This window comes from Prenolepis imparis, unplaced genomic scaffold (genome assembly GCF_030444845.1).
Source record: "Prenolepis imparis isolate NDT839.2.m4 unplaced genomic scaffold, iyPreImpa1.0 SCAF_2, whole genome shotgun sequence".
In the NCBI taxonomy this organism is placed as follows: domain Eukaryota; kingdom Metazoa; phylum Arthropoda; class Insecta; order Hymenoptera; family Formicidae; genus Prenolepis; species Prenolepis imparis.
This window is the reverse complement of record NW_028141160.1, coordinates 880,882-907,412: the sequence shown is the minus strand read 5'-3', so window position 1 is coordinate 907,412 and position 26,531 is coordinate 880,882. Positions and strand designations below refer to the sequence as shown.

At 29.2% G+C, this 26,531-nt stretch overlaps 1 protein-coding gene across 3 annotated transcripts; it reads left to right on the top strand.

Moving 5' to 3' along the window:
* Positions 1-13,008: 13,008 nt before the first annotated feature.
* Positions 13,009-24,243, top strand: LOC145947277 (uncharacterized). Of its 3 annotated transcripts, none has more exons than XR_014427145.1 (10): positions 13,009-13,222; positions 13,789-13,929; positions 19,082-19,296; positions 19,634-19,909; positions 20,970-21,026; positions 21,206-21,253; positions 21,460-21,704; positions 21,908-22,067; positions 22,221-24,017; positions 24,093-24,242. XR_014427145.1 is itself a non-coding variant. In XM_083057089.1 (9 exons), the coding sequence occupies exons 3-9, from the start codon at positions 19,095-19,097 to the stop codon at positions 22,322-22,324; spliced, it is 1,092 nt and encodes a 363-aa protein (XP_082913215.1). In that variant the 5' UTR covers positions 13,009-13,222; positions 13,789-13,929; positions 19,082-19,094; the 3' UTR covers positions 22,325-24,243. The 3 variants fall into 3 exon arrangements, 1 of the variants encoding a protein (XP_082913215.1); XR_014427144.1 differs by having other exon boundaries at positions 22,221-22,770; positions 23,919-24,236; XM_083057089.1 differs by having other exon boundaries at positions 22,221-24,243.
* Positions 24,244-26,531: the final 2,288 nt, after the last annotated feature.

Here is a 26,531-nt window from a genome sequence, read left to right as displayed (position 1 = left end):
ACTATGGTAACAAAGAATAAATAAATTTAAGTTTCAATAGTGTATTGTTTGGAGATTATTTTGGTACCATAAGCATACCAGCGTACTACCTTTTTGGTCTAATATACGTAAAATGAATTTGCGTCGTATGAGGTCCGCGGTAAAAAAATTTTAATTTTTAATATTTTTAAACAAGCCAAAAATTAATTTTTCATAAATTTTAACTGTACATTGTCTGCACATTATGTTGATACCATTAACATACCAGCCTACAAACTTTTTGATTTAAATGTATTACAAAGAAAGGCGAAGGAACCAGCGCAGTAATTAAGGCGCAAACATTTTAGTTTATTCAAAATAAATCATATATATAAAAATTCGCGAACGTTTCTGTCCTTTTTTTGGACTCTCCTCAGCGCAATACCTAACTACAAATAAATTTAATCTAAAGTCCCTACGATGTTAACGGTTTTCAAACTTACATAATACTTAATTGTTAAACGGATGATTCGCGCGTGTCAATTACATTAGAAAGTCTAATCTAACGGATTCCCTGGAATGCACGTCATCCTTAGGTTGTGCCTCCATATATTTGCTCGATGTCATGTTCAAGAGCCTGTATATATGGCGATGTTGTGTCTATGTGTATCCTCCGATGTCGTATAATCACATTTTTCTTTTTCTTATATCGTAATGTATAATTTTAAGTAGACTATATAGATCACAAGGCAAGTCCCCCGTGTCTGCATTGTTCACGTACGCGTACGCAGATTCGACCTTTTTTTTGATTTAATATACGTAATATAATTGTGCGCCGTAAGGGATCCGCGGCTTAATAAATTTAGTTTTCTATATTTTAAAATGAGCCAAAAATTAATCGTATATAAATTTCAGTAGTGTATTGTTTGCAGATTATTTTGGTACCATAAGTATACCAGCGTACTACCTTTTAGGTCTAATAAACGTAAAATTATTCCGCGCCGTATGCGATCCGCGGCTTACAATTTCGATTTTCAGTATTTTAAAACGCGCTATAAATTATTTATTTACATATTTCAACAGTACATTGCCTGCTCATTATGATGGTACCATCACCATACCACCCTACAAACTTTTTGGTGTAATATACGTAATATAATTGTGCGCCGTATGGGATCCTCGGCTTAAAAATTTTAATTTTCTATATTTTAAAACGAGCCAAAAATTAATCGTATATAAGTTTCAATAGTGTATTGTTTGCAGATTATTTTGGTACCATAAGCATACCAGCGTACTACCTTTTGGTCTAATAAACGTAAAATGAATCCGCGCCGTATGGGATCCGCGGCTTAAAAATTTTAATTTTCAGTATTTTAAAACGCGCCAAAAATTAATCGTATATAAGTTTCAATAGTGTATTATTGGCAGATTATTTTGGTACCATAAGCATACCAGCGTACTACCTTTTGGTCTAATAAACGTAAAATGAATCCGCGCCGTATGGGATCCGCGAATAAAAAATTTTAATTTTCAATATTTTAAAACGAGCCAAAAATTATTCGTTTACATATTTCAACAGTACATTGCCTGCACATTATAATGGTACCATCACCATACCAGCCTACAAACTTTTTAGTATAATACACGTAATATAATTGTGCGCCGTATGGGATCCGCGACATAATAAATTTGGTTTTCTATATTTTAAAACGAGCCAAAAATTAATCGTATATAAGTTTCAGTAGTGTATTGTTTGCAGATTATTTTGGTACCATAAGCATATCAGCGTACTACCTTTTTGGTCTAATAAACGTAAAATAAATCCGCGCCGTATGGGATCCGCGGTTTAAAAATTTTAATTTTCAGTATTTTAAAACGTGCCAAAAATTATTTGTTTACATATTTCAACAGTACATTGCCTGCACATTATGATGGTACCATCACCATACCAGACTACAAACTTTTTGGTGTAATATACGTAATATAATTGTGCGCCGAATGGGATCAGCGGCTTAAAAATTTTAGTTTTCTATATTTTAAAACGAGCCAAAAATGAATCGTATATAAGTTTCAATAGTGTATTGTTTGGAGATTATTTTGGTACCGTAAGCATACCAGCGTACTACCTTTTTGGTCTAATAAACGTAAAATAAATCCGCGCCGTATGGGATCCGCGGTTTAAAAATTTTAATTTTCAGTATTTTAAAACGCGCCAAAAATTATTTGTTTACATATTTCAATAGTACATTGCCTGCACATTATGATGGTACCATCACCATACCAGACTACAAACTTTTTGGTGTAATATACGTAATATAATTGTGCGCCGAATGGGATCAGCGGCTTAAAAATTTTAGTTTTCTATATTTTAAAACGAGCCAAAAATGAATCGTATATAAGTTTCAATAGTGTATTGTTTGGAGATTATTTTGGTACCATAAGCATACCAGCATACTACCTTTTTGGTCTAATATACGTAAAATGAATCCGCGTCTTATGGGGTTCACGAATAAAAAATTTAAATTTTCAATTGTTTAAAGCGAACCAAAAATTAATCGTATATATATTTCAATAGTGTATTGTTTGCAGATTATTTTGGTACCATAAGCATATTAGCGTACTACTATTTTAATCTAATAAACGTAAAATGAATCCGCGCCGTATGCGATCCGCGGCTTAAAAATGTCAATTTTCAGTATTTTAAAACGCGCCAAATATTATTTGTTTACATATTTCAACAGTACATTGCCTGCACATTATGATGGTACCATCACCATACCAGCCTACAAACTTTTTGGTGTAATATACGTAATATAATTGTGCACCGTATGGGACTCGCGGCTTAAAAATTTTAATTTTCAATATTTTAAAACGAGCCAAAAATTAATCTTTCATATATATCAACAGTATATTGCCTGCACATTATGATGGTACCATCACCATACCAGCGTACTACCTTTTTGGTCTAATAAACGTAAAATGAATCCGCGCCGTAAGGGATCCGCGGCTTAAAAATTTTAATTTTCAGTATTTTAAAACGCGCCAAAAATTATTCATTTAGATATTTCAACAGTACATTGCCTGCACATTATGATGGTACCATCACCATACCAGCCTACAAACTTTTTGGTATAATATACGTAATAAAATTGTGCGCCGTATGGGATCCGCGGCTTAATAAATTTAGTTTTCTATATTTTAAAAAGAGCCAAAAATTAATCGTATATAAGTTTCAGTAGTGTATTGTTTGCAGATTATTTTGGTACCATAAGCATACTACCTTTTAGGTCTAATATACGTAAAATTAATCCGCGCCGTATGCGATCCGCGACTTAAAAATTTCAATTTTCAGTATTTTAAAACGCGCCAAAAATTATTTGTTTACATATTTCAACAGTACATAGCCTGCACATTATAATGGTACCATCACCATACCAGCCTACAAACTTTTTGATGTAAACACTAAGAATATAAAGGCTCGATATATATCAAATATAAATCGGTAATAGATAGGCTATTCGAGCCATACGCGGATGTCGGTGCGTCGATTCCAACGAAAATTAATTTTTCGTTGGAATTAACTAATTGTGCACGGGGCACACATTTTGCTTGGTACACCGCCAAGACTTGATTACGGAACAATCTCAATTCGAGATTTTTAATTCCATTTTTGATATAATATACGTAATATAATTGTGCGCCGTATGGGATCCGCGGTTTAAAAATTTTAATTTTCTATATTTTAAAACGAGCCAAAAATTAATCGTATATAAGTTTCAATAGTGTATTGTTTGCAGATTATTTTGGTACCATAAGCATACAAGCGTACTACCTTTTTGGTCTAATATACCTAAAATGAATCCGCGTCGTATGGGGTTCGCGGTAAAAAAATTTTAATTTTCAATATTTTTAAACAAAAATTAATTTTTCATAAATTTTAACTGTACATTGTCTGCACATTATGTTGATACCATTAACATACCAGCCTACAAACTTTTTGATTTAATATACGTAATATAATTGTGCGTTGTATGGGATCCACAGCTTAAAAATTTTAGTTTTCTATATTTTAAAACGAGCCAAAAATTAATCGTATATAAGTTTCAATAATGTATTGTTTGCAGATTATTTTGGTACCATCAGCATACCAGCGTACTACCTTTTTGGTCTAATATACGTAAAATGAATCCGCGCCGAATGGGGTTCGCGGGTAAAAAATTATAATTTTCAATATTTTAAAACGCGCCAAAAATTATTCGTTTACATATTTCAACAGTACATTGCCTGCACATTATGATAGTACCATCACCATACGAGCGTACTACCTTTTTGTTCTAATAAACGTAAAATTAATCCGCGCCGTATGGGATCCGCGGCTTAAAAATTTTAATTTTCAGTTATACAAAACGCGCCAAAAATTATTCGTTTACATATTTCAACAGTACATTGCCTGCACATTATGATGGTACCATCACCATACCAGCCTACAAACTTTTTGGTGTAATATACGTAATATAATTGTGCGCCGTATGGAATCCGCGGCTTAAAAATTTTAATTTTCTATATTTTAAAACGAACCAAATATTAATCGTATATAAGTTTCAATAGTGTATTGTTTGCAGATTATTTTGGTACCATAAGCATACCAGCGTACTACCTTTTTACGATCTATATTTTTCTCGCCTATAATTCTGTAGGGGGGTTAGAGGGGATCTTTGGAATTAAAAATCTCGAATTGAGATTGTTCCTTAATAAAGTCTTGGCGGTGTACCAAGCAAAATGTGTGCCCCGTGCACAATTAGTTAATTCCAACGAAAAATTAATTTTCGTTGGAATCGACGCACCGACATCCGCGTACGGCTCGAATAGCCTATCTATTCCCGATTTATATTTGATATATATCGAGCCTTTATATTCTTAGTGATTAACAGATAATTTATGCGAAATTTATAATTTAAGCTCGAAAAATTCATCAAATTGACACATTATATTTACATTTATGATTTTTTTATTGATTTAGAGAGAGCACTGCATTAAACTAAAGGAATATAATTAAATAAAACATTTTACAGTTAAGCTGGTTATTAATATATTTTTGAGAACCAGAGAAATGCGAAATAAAATAAAACCCAATTAAAATCAATCATACAAACAATATATATATGTATAGAAATTTGGAAGATTTTAATGTAAAATATAAGACAAAATGAAGGATATGAGTACAAGCTACTGAATGCTCATCATTTAAAAGATTATAATTGTTAAACAATTTTTAAGCCGTTAAAATGCATCCAATCGTATTGTACATATTATATATCACATACATACATTTACCAAGAATAGTTCTCTTTTTAAACATTTATTCTGTAAATTTCAAGAAGTTTTATTTATAAATTAAATTCAAAATATAAGGCATACGACAATGTAACGCAGATACCATAATATTTTGCAGACAGCATTTGTAATTATATTCTATAAGATATTTTATAAGATTCTATGATATTAACCAAAATCTTCACAAAATACGTACTTCTTTTTGATAACGTTAAAAATTTGACCAATCCTTTAAGATACATTATCAAAGTTTAAAATATGCCAAATAAATAATTAACTGATCAACGCTTAATGGTAGATTCCTGGGATCATTTGGAGACGATTTTTCATTAAATTAAATTCTACTTGAAATTAATTAAAGAATGTGATTTTATTAATATTTTATTTCCACAAGGCTTAGTTTGCGAAAAACCCATTATTTTCAATCGCTTAGAACTCGAAAATTATTGGTGCCTCAACATTTACGCTGATGAAAAATCGTCTCCAAATAATCCCAGAAATTTACCCTTAAGAGTTGATCAGTTAATTTCCAGACACCCTGTATATATATATAAATGTGGAAAGTCGCCGATATTGTACCGGCTCCTAAATTGTACCATTTTTATATTTTATAAAATCTGAAGGCCTAGCGCTATCTCTGTATTATACGCGAAGTTCATCTAATCTACGCAGGCATGTCAAACACGCGGCCCGCGGGCCGCATGCGGCCCGCCAACAAAAAAACTGCGGCCCGCCGAAACTTCTTGAAAATCTTTTCAAAAAAATTGTTTTGTGAAAAACGATGTCAAATATCTTCTAAAAAATAATATTAAATTGTGATTTTGTTTATTTTTCATTATAGTTTCTATTTTTGTTTTTTATAAAAAAAAGTAAAATATTTTTTATTATAGTTTCTATTTTTGTTTTTTTATTTAAAAAATCGTAAAATATTTTTATTTTAAAAAGTAACATAAGATATAAATATAAAGCGACTATGTATAATATACATTGAATATACTAAATATAATAATTTAAAAAATCGTATTTTATTTATTCTAGGAACATTGAAAACATGCGGCCCTCAGCTTAATACAAAATAGATCATGTGGCTCGTAATGCAAAACGAGTTTGACATGCCTGATCTAACGTCATAAGGTTAGTAGATGTAAGTGAATGTTTGGATACGAAAGCATCTTATAAAAAAAACCTTCGGATTTTATAAAATATAAAAATAATACAATTTAGGAGTCGGTACAATATCATTATTTTATTATTTTTACATTTATTACTTTTAATATATTTTTTATCTGTTGTGGCGAACTTTCTTCAATTTTCTTTTTTTTTAATGAACGATTGACATTAATTACTTTAGTCAAAGACATACGTCCCTCTAATCTTATAAAATCGCTTAAATTTTGTACTAAAAAGTATGGTGGATCAACTATAAAAAATTATTACACAGTTATTATACATATAAATATAAAATATATGTGTATAATTTCGAAAAAGAAAAAAAGTAATAACATAATTATAAAAAATCTATATAAAATAATATATATATATATTCTCTTTTTTTATTTCTCTTTAATATATCATTTTTAGAAAAAAATGATATATTAAGAAAAACAATAATTAAAAAATAATTAGAAAATATTTAAAAAAAAAATTTTTTTTAGAAAAATTTGTTATATTGTTATATTGTTGTTATCAGAGAGTATATTAGAGATATTAGATTAATATATTGATATATTTATGTATATTCATATATGTATATATTTACACAGTGTGTCTCAAAAGATATAGTTTTATTTTATACATAAACCTCTGTTAATTAACGATGGATATCTGTTCATTTTTTGCAATCAAAAATCGGATGACCAATGACCGCCCGTATTTCGCAGTTGGACGCGCTAAAAAAATTGCTCAATAGTTGCAAGGAGCGTACTTAAAGCTGCGAAATCGCTTTCGCATCAAACTGTACCAATGTTTTCAGCATACCTAAACAAAAATTTCTGACGCCCGAGAGATCTGCTAATTGTCGTTTCTTGGGAGAAAAAAAATAGTGAAACTTACTTTTGGACTAATCCTATATATATATATATACATATATACGGGGTGTCTGATACCACCCGTACATGCCGAATATTTTGAAAACTGAGCACGACAGATAAAAATGTTTTAAACAAAAGTTGTAGGGCTTTAACAAATACATGAAATGGTGATACATATTTGACCTTGATAGCAGTTATGAAAGAAGTCTCAGGGTTAACTTTAAAATCTTAAACGAAAACTCTCATTTTTTATTATATCATCTTCTTCTACAAATTAATTGGAACAACTTTTGTCTGAAACATTTTTTCTGAAAATGCCTCCATTGACTTTGATTAAGATTTTAAAGTTGACCTTGAGACTTCTTTTATAACTGCTGTCAAGGTCAAATATGTATCATCATTTCATGTATTTGTTAAAGCCCTACAACTTTTGTTTCAAACATTTTTATCTGTCGCGCTCAGTTTTCAATATATTCGGGTAACCGCATGTACGGGTGGTCTCAGACACCCTGTATATATTGTATATGCACACATACACAGGATGTCTCAAATATTCCTATATATGTATATATATATATATATATATATATATATATACAGAATGTTAAAAAATTAAGAGATTTCAAAATAAATATTTTTGTTAATACTATTTTTTTCTCTTCGACGTTTGGTTTTAGTATTATATAGTATGAAATAGGAGTTTTTGACTTAAATAATAAAGAAACATTTAAGTTGAAAAATCAAATTAAATTTTTATCTTAAACAAAAAACAAAAATATATAAAAGTGACATCCTTTTTACAGAGTTTAATAACGATACGTGCTTTACAAAAAAAATATTTTAAATCTTACGTCTCCTAACTTTGGAAGTATAGAAACTTTTATTTATAAAATTTTGTTCAAAATTGAAATATTTGATTTTTCCACTTATGTTTATTAATTGTTTAAATCACAAATTCCTATTTCATACCATACAGTGTATTGAAACTAAAAGTCGTAGAAAGAAAAATAATAATGTAAAAAAAATATTATTTTAGTCTTTTCTTTTCCTTCTAAATTTATCGCTCTAATTTTTTAACACCTTGTACACACACACACACGCACACACACGCGCGCGCGCACGCACACATGCACACACACACACACACACACACACACACATACATACAGAATATTTTATTTTAAATAATTATTGTTAAACATACTTTTTTTGTTCGTCTCTTCTTCTCTTTCTTTCTTTTTCTTATTCCTTCTCCCTTCTTTCTATCTTCTTTTCTCTTTCTCTATCTCTTTTTCTCTCTCTTTCTTCTTCCTCTTTTTCTTTTTATCTTTTCTTTTGACGGCTCGACAACTGACAATTTACATACATTTACATAAACTTTTCTTTGAAAAAAAATTATGAATTTTCTTTACACAAATTAATTTTTCTGATTATTTTGCGCGTAAAAATATTAAGCAAGATTATCGAAAAATGAATATTTCATAAGATAATTTATAGTATACATAAGAGATTATGTTTCAAATTGAAATATAAAATATTTTGTAAACTATTCACTTTTTAGTCGTTCTATTTTTATAACTTTTTACACCAATGTAATGAGAAATTAAGTTATTAAAACAATCGAATAGTACTATTTAAAAAGTTTAAAATGACATTTATTATTTTACAAAAAAAATTTGTTTCCAAATTTGTTTAAAAATTTTTTTATTGTATATGATAGCTTGTATAAAACAGATTAATTTTCACTATATAAACTTTTTCAAATTATCGAAAACGTCATAAAAACCGTGCAAACAGTTATAATGAATACCCCCTGATAAAAAAAATCGATAGAAAACAATAGGAACTGATACGATCTGTAGAAAATCTTATCGTTTCTTATCGTATCTTATTGTTTTACTTTTTAGATTTCGAAAGAAATGTTATCGTTTTTTATCGTTTTCTTTCATTCTCTGTTAAAAGCGGATTCAGTCGTTAGAATACGATAAAATTCTTATTGTGATATATTGTTTTTTATTGTTTTATTGGAATTTATCAAGAAAAAATGATTGAAAATCTATTCGTAATCAATTGTATATTTACAATAAAAAAAGTTTTAAGTTTTTTAACATACAATTACGAAAAATCCTATAATTTTTAATCATGCATCAACCATAAACAATTGAAAACGTATTTTATAAATGTATTATCGTAAAGTTACAACAAAAAACATCCCCGATAAAAAATCGATAGAAAACAATAGGAACCGATACGATTTGCAAAAACAGTACATTGCAATTACATTGCAGTAATATTACAATCTTGCAAGTTGCATTATAATACTGTAGGGACATTATAGAAACATATAACTGTAATATTTTATGAAAAATCTTACAGCAACATTCCAAAAATATTATAAAAAAATAGTATTCAGTCAAATCGTTAGTTCCTTCATTTACCGCTATGCGACGCGCGATTCACTATCTATCTCGTACTTAAGTTTTAGTCAGGAGAATTATATAAAGTTGATGAAATTAGCTCTAAGACTAAAGGTACAATTGTCTCTTAACTTTAAAATGTCGAGTAAATGCTAGATTTAACGCTTGATGTTATAACATTAATAATGTTTTATAACATCAGCATAAATTAGAATTTACTTAATTTAAAGATAATATAATTATAGAAATATATATATTTTACTACATTAAATTACTATAAGTAAACATAATGATGAAAGCGCGTAATATATCGAAATAAAAATTTTATTTAATATTATTTTTAATATATTGCACCGTAATAATACCATAGCATTACATTGTAATTTTTTTAAAGACGGAAATTTTACTGTTGCCACATTCTTGCAGTAATATTGCAGAAATATTTCACAACTCACATGCAATATTATAATGTTAGATCTATGCAATATGTTTCTACAATCATTCAATGCTGTATGGGTCAGCGAAAAGAAATGATAAGAAACGATAACATATTAATAGGATACTTACGAAAGGAAACGCTAGAGAATCAATCGTACATTTACGATATTCTTTCGTTAACTTTCGATTCATAACTACGATTAAAAATGATGTAATCGTTTTCTGTTGTTTTCTATCGATTTTTTTTATCAGGGCCCTGTATATAGATATATACATACGATATATGTATGTATGTATATACATACACAGGATACTTAAGATCAGCCACCCGAATAATTTCTACAATTTTTAAAAAATGCTTAAAATAAAATGATCGAAAAAGATATGTTGCGGAATTGAATATTTTTTTCCAAGGAGGTGTTTAGGAGATTTAAAGGTCATCTTTATTTTTTAAATGAAACCATGCATCTTTGAACACCTACGATTGAAGTCTTTTCCAAAACAATTTCAATAATCATAGATATTAAAAATAACAGAAAAAAATTAAAAAAAGAAAATTTATGAATACTTTTCCGAAACAAATAATTGCGGTTTTATTAATTAAATCAAACAGAAATGTTATTATTTATTTGATGTATGACCGCGTGATCTATGTTACTTTATTTAAGCTGCAAAAGTTAGTCACTAAGAATATAAAGGCTCGCTATATATCAAATATAAATAGGTAATAGATAGGCTATTCGAGCCATACGCGGCTGTTGGTGCGTCTTGGCGGTGTACCAAGCAAAATTTGTGCCCCGTGCACAATTAGTTAAATTCCAACGAAAAATTAATTTCAAATTCAAAGTATTTTTTATGTGACCTTGACGGTGCTATTCAAAGTCAAACTGATATGATCATTAAATAGATTATTTTAAGCCCTACAACTTTTGTATGAAACATTTTTCTCTAAAATGCTTAATTTCCTCAAAAAACTGCTGTTACGGTCGCTCTGATACACCCTGTATATATGGTACATATATTATATTATTATTACTTACCGTATCTTTCGAAGTATGCACTCTGAACTAATAATTCTGTATTGCACTGTCAACCTTCGCGATGTCAAATGTCAAATAGCCCTTCTGGCTTTCCAGGCTTATCTGTAAAAATAAATTAAAATTATATAAAGTTATATGTATGTAAATAAATTTTAATATATACATATATATAATATATATATATATATATATATATATAATTAAATGTAATTAAGTCGCAAATAAAAATAAATTGAAAGTAAATAAGTTAAAAATAAATCGGTTATGTCATTAATATGACAGAATTTAAATAGCGTTATATGGTGTATATATATATATATATATATATATATATATATATATATTAATAAATATGGTATATATATTATATTATTATTATTTTTACTTACCGTATCTTTCTGGACTAATAATTCTGTATTGCACTGTCAATATAACCTTCGCGATGTCAAATGTAAAATAGCACTCAAATAACACGAAGCATACGACACAATAAAAACCAATCAGAGCGACGGAAAAGAGGCAACAATACACTTCGAGACTTTCGAGATGAACCGATACATTCGAGTGGACTACGATACATTCGAGAATCGACTTAACATGCCTTTTTTACAGAAAGGATACATATACACTGCTGTTTATGAAAATTGCAACACCATGTTTTGCAACGGCAAATGACAGAGTGAGAACCTGCAAAACTGATAAATAGAAGGTTCACTTTCCTGAATTGCACGGCGTGAATCAGTTGACGTAGCTCATTGTCAGTGGGATAAAAAACACGTAAAAATTCAAACTTTTCTTTTTAAAATGCGCTTTAGCCTTAGAACATATATATGTACCTTCTGCTCAAAAAGTATCCGGAATTTGTAAATAAAACATTAAATGGTTAATTATTCTTCTATATTTATTTTGTCTCCTTCAAAATAATCTCCATTCTGAGCTACACACATACACCAGCGGTTAACCCATTCTTGAAAACACTTTTCATATGCCGATTTTGGGATGGCCTTCAGCTCCCTCTGCGAATTCTTTTTCACTGCCTCTACCGTCTCAAAACGTTTACCACGAAGCGGCAATTTGAGTTTTGGGAAGAGAAAAAAATCACACGGGGCCAAATCTGGAAAATACGGTGCTTGTTCGATGATATGGACCGAGTGTTTGGTCAAATAATTGCGTACAAGCTGCGATGTGTGCGACGGCGCGTTATCATGATGCAAAATCCACGAGTTGTCTTTCCACAAATCTGGCCGTTTGCGACGAATATTCTCTCTCAAATGCTGCAAGATCAGCAGCTATCTCTCTTTCACTTACACGACGATTTTCGAGCACCAATTTCTTTACTTTTTCTACGTTTTCGTCGATAGTTGACGTGGATGGCCGTCCAGAACGAGGCAAATCTTGAACTTCGGTACGACCCTCTTCCCAGACAGCATACAATGTCCATTGGACGTCCAGTTTTGGTTTTTATTTAGTCCGAACATCCATGGACATAATATGAACGTTTTAAGAATATCCATTATTCGACGTTCAAAGTATATTTATTTTAGATGTTTAAAAAATGTTCATTATTGGACGTTAAAAGTATATTTATATTTAGACGTTTTAAAAATGTTTTATGTATATATAAAAAATGTTCGTCGAAATTTTGTCTGATCTTTTGATTGCGTTCGGGAACCACACGCTCTTAGAGCCAGAGTGTCGTTTTCTATCTTTGTTATTTACGAAAAGGTGAACTAGGACAGAAACACACTCAGAGTGCTAAGAGCATGGGTCCCGAACGCAGGCCTGTGAACATTCTTTCGTTAAACGAGTATACATACTCTGTTTTACTTGCCTCGTGATTGAGGATGCTTTTAGATCCGCGATAGATCTAAAAAGAATATCTCGTGAGCATTCACTTGTTTATGATGTTTTCTGACCGAATATTACGTGCATGTGATATTCAATTTTTCTCGTCCTTCCCGCCTTCGCCAGTTCTCGAAGATTGGTGCTGCGCATATACTAGAAGGTAATCCTTATTTATTTCATTATTATATTCATTAATAAACTTTATAAAATTATAAATTAATTAGCGTACATATTTTTTCATATATTTTTCATATTTTCCGTGCACTTTCTTGTAAATTCAATCTTTCGAAAAATAGTAAGGTTATGGTAACAAAATTCCAAATAAAATGAAAAATATAATTAATCCTAAGGCATATCATTTCATATGACATTCTGAAATGCATTATTTGAATTCTTTAATCGTTTTTAACAATTAACACATTGATTTTTATTAAAATTATTGTCTATTGTGAACTTGGTTCATTAAAAGAAGTCAACTTCCATTACGTACCTTGTTATTATAATTGCAATATTTAGGGCTAATTATAATTTTATTGTTTCTTCATTAAGTTTCTTCATTTTAATATAAAAGTTTATTAAAGTTCATATACATCCCATCCATGCATAAAGACACCTTAAAATGTTTTATCGCAAAACATTTATTTAAAATTTTGAATACATATAGTATAATTCTGGATTTTTCTATCGCATCTTTTTCTTGTAATTTAATCAAGTTTTATATTTCAGACCATCTGTTACGCATACAGTGGAGAAACGTTACAAAGAACATCTTACACAACATTTTGTTTTATCTGGAAGTCAACATTGGTAACATCTAGTACTGTTTTGTCTGGAAGTCAACATTTGGTACTCAACATTGAATATAAGGTAAAATATAATTATATGTTTATAATCTTTGTGCTCTTGAAGCAATTTTTGCTTTGATTATTTGCTCGCAATGGGACAGATGTCTTTCGCTTTTAGTCTTAACGTCATAATTCAACATGTCCATAGTGATAGATCATAAGCCTTAAAAAAATGTAATAAGTTTGCAACTTCTTGATGATTATTTTTTAATTTTTTAATTAAATTTATTTTTTATTTTTTAATTTTTTAATTTTTTTAGAAATTATGTTTAAAATATATATATTCTCGTCATGTATCATCATTAAAAAATATATTAGTATTTATCAAGAAATATTTATCAAAAAGACGAAAGAATCAATTGATAAATTGTGAAATATATCGTAACAGATATCTAAATACATGAAGAAGACATTAAAAGTAGAAAACATAAGAAACATTGCGACTAATGCGGTAAAAGAAATCATTACTTTGATATATAATAATATATATCAAAAGTTATATATATATATATATATATATATATATATATATATTACTTAATATATATATATATATATGGAGGAGTAAAAGCCATAGTGGTGTAAGTCAAATTTTTTAGAACATTAACTTGTACATTAGATGCAATTTATATATTGTATAGAGTGCATCTATGCACACGAGTCAATATTTTAAAAAATTTGACTTACCCACTATGGCTTTTATCCCTCCATATGTATATATATATAGTAAAATGATATCAAAAGTAATATATATATATATATATATATATATATATTTATATATTTCTTTCATCGCATTAGTCGCAATGTCTCTAATGTATTTTACTTCTAATGTATTTAGATATTTGTTACGATATATTTCACGATTTATCAATTGATTCATTCCTTTATCTTTTTGATAAATACTTCTTGATAAATACTGTATACTGCTTTTTGATGGGATGATACATGATGGGAATATATTTTAAACAGACACAATTTCTAAAAAAAAATGAAAAAATAATCATCAAGAAGTTGTAAACTTATTACATTTTGTTAAAATTTATGATGTACCACTACAGACATGTTGAATTATGACTATGAATTATTAAAAGCGAGAAGATTATGTATCTTAATTTGTATCTTAACATTCTATAATACAAAGAGAGATCTTACGTCTGAAGATTATATTAGGGAATATATATATATATTTAAACTATTGTATTGTTTAAATTAGTTATATAAATTTTCTTGATAAAATATGAAATATTTCGTTAAATATTCATTTTTCGACGATTTTATTTTAATAATATCTGATTAATTCTATTTATAAAACTTACTCTTTTGAAATTATTTAAATATAACTTTTAAAATGAGACATTGTATATATGTTTATATACGATGTCTCATTGAGTAATATACATATATGTATATATATATATATATATGTATATATATATATATATATATATGTATGTATATGTATATATATATATATATATATATATATATACAGGGTGTTGAAAAAAAAGGGTAAAATATTTTAAGGGGATTTAGTATGCCCAAAAACAAGTCGAAAAGTCTTAATAAACATGAGTCCGCAAATAAATCGTTTTTGAAATATTTTTAATTTTATTTTTTTTTATAATTTATATTTTTTTGTTTTAAATTATTTTTATTATAATTTATGCGAAAAAATAAGCTGGTATTTTACCTTATCTTAAAGAAGAAATATTCATGTGAATATAGGTAAATTAAATTAAATTATAGGTAAGTTAAGTTATATGACATATTGCAAATATCTCAAAAATGACTTCTTTGCGGACCCATGTTTATTAAAACTTTTTAACTTATTTTGAGGCAAACTAAATTCCCTTAAATTATTTTACCTTTTTTTTTCAACACCCTGTATATGTATACATATACACATATTTTGTATATATATAAAAGTTATATATATTATTGTATATGTATGTATATATGTATATATATAAGTTATACATCATCATCTCAGAGGTAAACTGTATATTAAATCATATTTTTCGAAAAGTATGCAGTAAAACATTTTCCAATTTAAATGTAACTAAAATTTACCCATAATCCATAATTATGTCACTTATTGAAATATCTTTGTAAGTGTTGCAAATTAGCATTGAAACTAATAAAAATTTCAAACAGTCTACTAAAAATTTACAAAGTGACTTAATATAGTTTACCTTTAAGATGCTGATGTATGCTGATATATTTCATATACATTCATATATACATTCATATATGGCACATTATTTTAGCAAGGCAAAATAATTTTGTTTATAGTGTCAAGATGACAGATTTTCTAATACTAAAAGTGTTATTTGTACAATTTATAACTTTTTCTTGTCGAGCGACAATTTAACGTTTTTCTGCAAACAAAAAATATCCAATAGATACTTTTTAAATTAAAATTTGAAATAAATAATTTTAATTTCATTGCTAGAAAAAATTTCAAATTTTAAATAAAACTTAAGAAATAAATTTGTTTATATTAAATTTAATTACAAAATTAGTTATAAAATTAACCGTATAAAATATTTTTTATATAAATTTAGATTTTATTTTTAGTTCTGTGAATCTGTCATTCCATCAGCATCTATTTTCTCATCTGTAAGTTGAGAATTTAATAATGTCCGAAATTAAGAAATATTATATGAGAGCAAAGAGAAAGCGTTTCCAAGAAGAAGTCTTTTCTGAACCTGAGCCTAATCCTCCTAAAATTATTACAAGATCCTCTGAACCAACAAATATAAGTATCCTACCAACAAATATCTCTACCAATGACATACAACCAGAATCGCAACCAGAACTTTCTGAAAACATTTTAGAATCAGATTTGTTCTTTTATGAATCTGATAAATCAAATGAATATCTTCCACTTTTCTCCCACTCACCTTCAGATTCAGTCAATTCTGATATATATAAGTATTTTTCTCATGACAGTACTAAAGAAAATAATTCAGAAGAAAATATACAATTAAATTTAAGACAGTGGTCATTGACGCATAATATTTCGCATGCAGCATTAAGTGATTTATTAAAATTATTAAAAATTCGTATTCCTGAATTACCCACTGATGCTCGAAGTCTTTTAAACACTTGTCGTACAATTGTAAGTAAAGTTATTGAACCTGGGCAATATTATCATTTCGGTGTAGAGAATTGTATAAAAAATCTTATAAATTACTCTAATGATTTTTTTAAGAATACTGGAATTATAGAACTTGCAATTAATATAGATGGTCTGCCTTTGGCAAAAAGTTCTGGAAGTCAAGTTTATCCCATTTTATGTCGGCTTGTCAAACATCATAGTAATGTAGATATGATTGGCATTTATCATGGCTATGAAAAACCTAAAAACGTTAACTGTTACTTAAGCGATTTTGTTGAAGATATATCAATTGTTATTAATAATGGAATTGTTATCGATACTAAACATTATTCTGTCAAAATTTCTCATTTTATTTGTGATGCAGTAGCGAAAGCTTATATTACCTATACAATTGGTCATATGGGTTATTGTTCGTGTACTAAATGTTATGAGGAAGGTACTTATATTAATAATCGTGTCTGCTTTCCTAATACTAATCATTTACGTTTAAGAACAGATAAAGATTACAGATTAAAAGTTCAAGAAGATCATCATAATGGCACAAGCTTATTAGAACAGATTCCTGGTCTTGATATGATTAAATCTTTTCCCTTAGATTATATGCATTTAATTTGCCTTGGAGTCGTAAAAAAACTAGTAGTAAATTTTTGGTGTTTTGGAAAACCTTCCGTAAAATTATCATATCGGGATATTGCAAATATATCTTCTAATTTAATTAATCAAGCTAAAAATATGCCAATAGAATTTAACCGTAAACCTCGATCATTACTTGAAGCAAAAAGATGGAAAGCTACTGAGTTTAGGCAATTTTTGTTTTACACTGGTCCTGTTGTACTTCGAAAAATATTAAATAATGATAGATACATAAATTTTCTTTGTTTACATTTTGCAATAATTATATTAACGTCTTCAAAATATTCATGCTTTATTGATTATGCTTCTAAACTTCTTTTGTATTTTGTGAACACATTAAAAATTTTATATGGTGCAGAAAATATATCTCATAATGTTCATAATTTGTTGCATCTTTCTGAAGATGTAAAAATTCATGGCCCATTAGACAATTTCAGCGCTTTCCCATTTGAAAATTATTTACAAAATATTTTAAAATCCATTCGTAAAGGTGAAAAACCGTTAGCACAAATAATTAAAAGGAAAAGCGAACAAAATTTTCATCAAGTTCAAATAGTAGAAAGGACAAATAAAAAATATCCTATTTATGAAAAGGAACATTGTGCTGGTCCGATTCTTAATCTTAACATTTGTAAACAATTTAAAAAAATTATTTTACAAGACTTTGTGTTGCGTATAGATCATCCTAATAATTGTTGTACTCTTATCAATGGAGACATAATTTTAATTGAAAATATTGTGCATTGGAATAATGCCTTTAAATTAATTGGCAGAAAGTTTTTGATTGTTGAAAATTTCTATACGCGTCCCTGCGAATCAAAAGATATTGGAATCTGTTCTGTTGACAATGTTGGTCCTCTTGAAGTATTTAATGTAGCAGATATTTCATTTAAATGTGTGATATTAAATTGGGAGGAAAAACATGTAATATTTCCATTAATACATTTATGCAAACATTAATTGTTAATGTTATCATCAACGATTACTATTATCTTTTTTATTGCAGAAAAACTTTTTCAAATTTATGAAAAAGAGTTTTGTTTTTATAATTTTTTGTTCTTTTTTCAACTTTTTTTAAAACTGATTTAAAAATTACATTGACTTTTTTAAACTGATTTTAAACTGATTTTTAAATTTAATTAATTTTAAAGATTTAAGCTTTTCCTGATCTTATATATATTTCGCAATTACCTCCTATTAACAAATTGTTTAATATATATTAACTATTATATATCCTATTAACAAATATTTTTTATAAAATTGAAATAAAAAATGTTGCATTGCCTATAATTAATTAAGAAAAAAAGTCAATGGGTGATTATTCTTTACTTTTTTTCTTTTTCTTTACCATTAAAATTATTGAAATGGTTACATTCTTGATTACGAGTTGTTTACGTTTAAATTGTTTATGTTTTAGTTATTTATGTAAAATGTGTGAAAAAACGTGGACTGTTATTCAATTCGAAGAAGATTGTTCTGTGGAAGCGGTACCCTCAATATGGATACAAGGGCAGTTTTGCCATTGGCCTACATATTCACGGGAAAAATTAATGACTGCAATAAAAAAGCATGAATCTTTAAATACATGCTGGCCCAGCTATAAAATTAGAAGCTTCAGAAATTCTACTTTTGGTGAGTTCTTATATTTAAAATAAATGTTACATTGAAAGGAAAGGCTCAGATAAAATATCATTGATGTAGTAAAACGCGCTACATGAGAGTCTTGCGCGGTAATAATGCGCGAAGTATTTATAATAGATATTTACTTTATTATTTGTACGCGTTTCGGCTCTTGTTCGATTCTTTAGCAACAATTAAACAATAATCAAATTCTACACGCATTATTTATCGCGCCTTACCAGGCTTTATAGCTCATATATTTACTATACCTAAAATGTATTTACTAGTTTTTATATAATTATATAAAATTAATGCAAAATAGAACAAATATATTTTTTAATTTTTTAAGATGACTATTTCAAAGCACGCTCAAAAGCACGTACCGCTGAAGTGACAAGTGACTTAAATTCTGAAATAGAAGAGAACGCTAAAAGAAAAAGAATTCAGAAAACGTTTACTTCATCAGAAGAGGATTTAGAAACCTCATTATTATCAGAACCACCAATATTAAAAACGAAAACTAAAATACAGCAGAAAAAATGTAGTTCTTTAAGAAAAGAAAGTTCTACATCACTTAACGTAAATCAGTCTACATATGATGAGTCTTCATACAATACAGAAAATAGTAAGTTTTTATATTTATATATTAATTTATATATTAACTAATCGTATATTTTAATTAACACTTGTGCATAATATAAATATTATATATATTATATATTTGTTTGTGACGCATGCAGTTATCTCGTAAGGTTAGCAATATGGCAAAAAAATGTATACAAAAGTTGTAGGGGTCAGAGGGGAACGTCTTGTGTCGTAAGCATGATCTTATTCTAGGAGGCATTTTTGAGATTTCGAGATCATCATTACTTTTTTAAACGAAACCAATATAATTTTCTTACATAAATCGATTCCTCGTAAATTTGGCATAAAAAATTGTTAAAGTTGAATAGTCATAGAAAACTGAATGGTTTATGAGATATTTTATGCTTCATTCTGACATATTTTAACAAAAAATATGAAATATCTTGTAATATACTTATTTGTCGATAAATCTTACCTTAATAATTTTCTGCATAGAATAATGAGATAAATCAATTGGTATAAAAAAAGTTATTTAAAAAAAAGTGCAGTTACACATTGCAAATTGCAAATTTTTTTTAAATACAAGAGTGTTTTTCATAAAATATCTCGTAAACCATTCAATTTTCGATTATTCAATTTTCGATTATTCAATTTTAACAATTTTTACGCCAAATATTACGAGGAATCGATTTATTTAAGAAAATTATAGTAGTTCCGTTTAAAAAAGTAATGATGACCTTGAAATCTCAAAAATGCTTCCACCTGGAATAAGATTATGCTTACGACAAAACGTCCCTCTCTGAATCCTACAACTTTTGTATACATTTTGTATACAACACTTTTTGCCACATTGCTAACCTTACGAGGTAACTGTGTGCGTCACTTAAAATGGGCCACCCTGTATAAATCTACTTTGATGGACAATTTCCTTCTGTATACATTACCGTACAATCCATGTGCCACAATACTATAACAAATGACAAATATTTATCACATAATTTCTTGTAGAATTAGATTTATAATAAGCATGTAGAATTTTATACATTTTTTCTCTTTTGTTTATATGTATATATCTTATATTTTTAAAATACTTTTTACAGATAATTCAATTCTTAGTGAAAATGATGATTCACAATATTATGAAACAACGCTAGTTAGTAAGTGTATTTTATATACAATTTTATTTTCATTTTATAGTCTTATACACATTTATAGAAATAATTTCGAGAGACACTGTTGACAGTACAGTAAGAAATAATAGAAAATTAAATATTTTTATTTAAAAAATTAATTTTTTTACAAGAATTGGTTAATATATATATAAATATTTCTGTAGGTACGCCATGCAATTCAGCTTGCTCTAGTAAGAGAGAGAAACTTGACGGTAATAAACATTATTATTTACTAGTCATTACACATACACACATACACGCACACACACAAACTCACGCACACACGCTCACACTCACGAACGCACACACGCTCACACTCACGAACGCACACACGCTCACACGCACGCACACACGCACGCGCGTGCGTGTATGTGTAATGACTAGTAAATTTAAATATAAATTGAAATGACTTTTTCAGAGAAGACTGCTAAGAATTTAATGGGCCAGAATTATTTAATACGGAGTATTGTTATTGATATATTGTCTGAGGTTAAAGAAATTAAACTGCAACTAAAAAATAACTCTCAAGAAACAAGTACCAAAGAAAAGGAAGAAATAATTTCAATATTCAATAATAAAGATGTACCTCTTCCGCTTAAAACCGAAGAAGATCTTCAGACAGTGGAACTTATTCTAGAGAATGATGATGAAATTATTAAAGCGGTAATTAAAGTTTAGCTCACATTTATTTTAAAAATAATTTACATATATGTATATAATGTAAATTATTTTTAAGTTAATCATATAGTTAAATAAATTAAATAAAATAAATATTTCTAACAATTCAGACTTTTTATATGTAAAATATGTTATTTCTCTTTTTAATTATATTTAGTTTGTAAGAGCAACATTTATTTATTTTTTAGATGAATGAATTGATACAAATAGGAGGGAATAATGGATATGAATTTATTAGAAGAGCTTTATCCATGATGCTAACTAATGAGATTGCAGATAAATATAGTTTTTTTGGAAGAAAAAAGAAAAAATCCTTTTGTAATCTCAACATTTGCAAACTTCTAATAAGTGAGTATTACATCCTAGAAAAGTTTCAAGTATAAATTTCAAACAAAAATAAATTTAATGAAAACGAATAATATATGAATATTCATCTCTCATTTTGTTATAAATTAAGTAATTTTATGTTTGATTTTAATAATGATATATTATTTTAAATAGGTGCATCACAAAAAGGACGATATTGTGAAACAACCAAAGAAGCGGAAAAATTTATTCAAGGATGGTTAAGAAGAGCTGCTGAAAGGGGAAAATTAAGGAAATAATTTTATTTCATATATTGGCACTTGTCCGCCAGATTTATTCCAAGATAAAGAATTCGCATTAGCTGTATTGGGCATTGGGCACTCATCATCGCTGAGACGTCCCTTAATATTGCAACATACCACAAAGCGAAAAAGAAAAAAACGAATAACTGATTTAATTTTTAATTTTTTTTAAGATGATTTTCACTTTCTAATTAATTTTATTTATACTTGTACAGGATGTCCGATGTCGATCGCTCCCCACCCATCGTATGCGGTAGAGGCGATTAACGAATAAGAAAGTCATCTATCGTTTTGCGATCTTCGCAATAATTAATAAATAATTAATTAAACAAGATCGACCAATTCGCACGTGTGTACAAAGCGCGTGGCGAGAAGAAACCATCTACTGTTATGGTATTTAGTGCACGGCAAAGTAGTGAAAGGAGCGCTCTACAAAAGAAAATGTACGTACAAGCGGCGCGTTTCTCTTTCTTTCTCGCGTCTCTTTTTCTTTTTCTCGCATTTCCCATCTTTCTCTCGCGTTTCTCTCTCTTCTCTCGCGTTTCTTTCTCTCTCTCTCTCTCTCTCTCTCTCTCTCTCTCTCTCTCTCTCTCTCTCTCTCTCTCTCTCTCTCTCTCTCTCTCTCTCTCTCTCTCTCTCTCTCTCTCTCGCGTTTATCTCATCTCTTTCGCATACCTTTCTCTTTCTCTCGCATTTCTCTCACTTTTCGCGTTTTTCTCTCTTCTCTCGCGTTTCTGTCGCCTCTTGCATCCCTTTCTCTCTTTCACGTTTTTCTCACTTCTCGCGTTTCTTTTTCTTCTCGCGTTTTTCTCTTTCTCTTAATTTTTTTTCACCTCTTTCGCGTATCTTTCTCTCTTTCGCGAAAAAGAGAGAAACGCGAGAGAAGAGAGAAACCTGAAAAGTGAGAGAAACGAGAGAGAGAGAGAGAGAGAGAGAGAGAGAGAGAGAGAGAGAGAGAGAGAGAGAGATATGGAGGGACGCAAGAAAGAGAGGGAAACGCACCGCTCATACGTAGGCATTTTCTTTTATAGAGCGCTCTTTTTACTATTTCGCCGTGCGCTGAGTACCATAACAGTAGGCGGTCTCTTCTCGCCGCGCGCTTGTACACGCGCGTGAATTAGTCGATTTTTTAAAATTAATTACTCATTAATTATTGCGAAGATCGCAAAACAGTAGAGAACTTTCCTATTCAGGTTAATTCCCTCTACCTGCACGAATGGGGCAACACCGGACACGCTGTATATATTGAAACTAAATAACGCTTATATTAATTTTTCATAATTGTGTTTATTGTCTTCTATCATCACTAAATGTTTATATAGCATTTCTAATCTGAACATTCATATAAAAGCAGAAGTATCAATTTGGATTATTTCCGACTCTTATCCGAATACCAACTTCATACTTTCAGCATTTTTAGTTTTTATGTTAATTTTTGAAAATATATCAAGAATAGCTTGATAGTGCAATGACTTCGTAGTGTAAAAGCATTTCAAATATAATATATTTCGTTGGATAGAATGATAGATATTCTTGTTAATGATAGATATTCTTTAAATGTCATGTGTTTTGAATATTTCTATGGTTGTAGGATTGTCAATCTACTTGTAGAACATCCATAGTTCAAGTATTGATGATGGAATAATTCAATTTGTGAATAATAAGATGATTCACATGCCGTGTCTTATTTGTAAGAAATCGATTTTATATATGTTCCTTAAATAACTCATTTCTTTTAATATGTGTTATATATAATATATTCTAGATGTAACAACGTGCACAAAATAATATTCCGTCTTAATTGTTTTGTAATTATTATAAGCATATACGGAATAATGCATTGTAATGTGTTGATAAAAATTAGAGATGTTTTATTATTTATGTTTGCATTATTTGAAATAGATGCAATTATTGTTTTATAATATGCTATAAATAGAAACTACTTTAAAACAATAATAAAACTTAAAATATATATATAATTAAGCTACTAAATTTGTTCTTTCTTTATTAAAGTTCAATTTTAATGCTATATATTAAGAATTTAATTTGTTAACAGTTACAATTTTTTGCGCAATTAATAAGTTGCTAACAAGTTAACTCTAATTTACATTAAAAATGAACTTTACCTATATACCTACCTAATATATAATAAAAAATAATGCACACGTTCAAAAAACGTTCAGAAGACATCCAGAGGATGAAAATTCGTTCTCTGGATGTCCTCTGAGCGTCTTTCGAACATGTGTGCTGTTAGGAATAATAATAAAAAATTCGTTTAATGTTCGAAACAGGTCCAATTTTAGTCCGTTCAGTCCTTAAAATGGACATTTTTTGATTGTCCAAATTAGTAACACTGGATCTCTTTAAAATGTCCGAAAGATGTCTGCGGATCTAATCTGGATGTTTTAAATACGTACGAAACGTCCAGCATGTACCTTTTTAATACGTTTTTAAAACGTTACTGTGCTGTCTGGGTTTAAACGATTTGTACCACTCATATGCCTGTGTTTTTGACATACACGATTCCCCGTAGGCTTTTTGTAGCATTTTAAGCGTATTGAAACAAGAAAATTCGTTGGAAACACAAAATTTGATGCAAATTCGTTGCTCAACTGAATTCGACATTTTAAAATTCGCAGACAGTATTAATTATCGATCCACTCAAACACTGCAGTAAACAAACTTATCGACAGATTGATTTGAACATTGACATACAAGCCGTCAAAAGTGCTACCAATCTGAGAAAAAAACATCTTCGAGATATCTCAAGCGCACGCCATTTAAATTACAAATTCCGGATACTTTTTGAGCAGAAGGTATATGCTTTAGCGAAACTCGATACGATAATTTTTCGCTGAGTTGTTGAGGTTTTCGCTGAGTCATTGAAAATAATATAGAAGAAAATATACAAGAAAATAATGGAAATGATAAAGAAAATAAAGAAATATTTGCATGGACGGATACTAGTACCAAATTATTTTTATGTTTATATGAAGAAAAATTAATTTAGTTATAACTAGAAAAATTAAAAATAAAAAAGTCTTATGGCATAAAATATCAGGCATTAGATTTAGAATCTAATAATTCATTTATTATTACGTGATACGCCATGTTGATCACTGCACTAAATGGCACTGAAACGTTCTTTATACTTGTTTATACCAGCTTGTCCTCGCTTGCACTAGTTTTAGTTCAGTGCAGTGCACTGTGAACTCAGTGCAGTGCACTGTGAACTCAGTGCAGCAATAAAGAACAAACCTATTTGAATGCGGAGTGTCCCGCGATGCAAATTGAGCCGGGCATCTCGCATGAACAGGGGCTCAATTCTGTACACGCGTATCGACACATAATAACGTGTCGTTGCGCATATACTTTACATGTCAAAATATATGCGCAACGACACGTTATGTGTCGATACGCGTGTACAGAATTGAGCCCCAGAGTAGGATATATTCGCGGGGTTCTCGCCGTACGAGTTCGGCACTATTACTTCCTCGGGGAGGGTATACATGAGGATTTCCCCGCGTAAAAAAAAAAAGACAAAAGAAAAGAAAAAGAAAAAAGTCACACACACATACACGCATGCACGCACGCACGCACGCAGATGCGATTTCAAACAATGTGACTTTTTTCTATACAGGGTGTCCGGTAGTTCGCGTTTCACCTCTTGTGAGCAGGTAGAGTGGGTTATACTGAGTAGAAAAGTCCTCTATCATTTTGCGTAATTCGCAATAATTTATGAGAAATTAATTAATAAAGATCGGCCAATTCGTGCAAGTTTAATTCGTGCGGCAAGAAAGGATAGCCCACTCTTATGTGGTAACTATGCGAGCGGCGAAAAGAAGAGTCTAATGTTACATGGTTGCTAGGCGCGCGATAAAGCGGGGAGGAGCGCTTTACAAAAGACAAAAGCTGTGCACGAACAACGCATATCGCTGGACCCCCAACAAGTGGGCTGTCTCTTCTTGCCACGCGTTTGTAATCGCGCGAATTGGCCGATTTAAAAAAATTAATTTCTCATAATTATTGAGAAACTCGCAAAATGATAAAGGACTTTTCTACTTGGTTTAACCCACCCTATTTGCTCACGAAAGGTGAAACGCGAACTATTTTCATGTATAAAATATTTTTTTTCGGAAATGTGTAGTTTTCGTAAAGTAAGGGGTTTTTCGATACTTTTTGTACATCCTGTGTGTATGTGTGT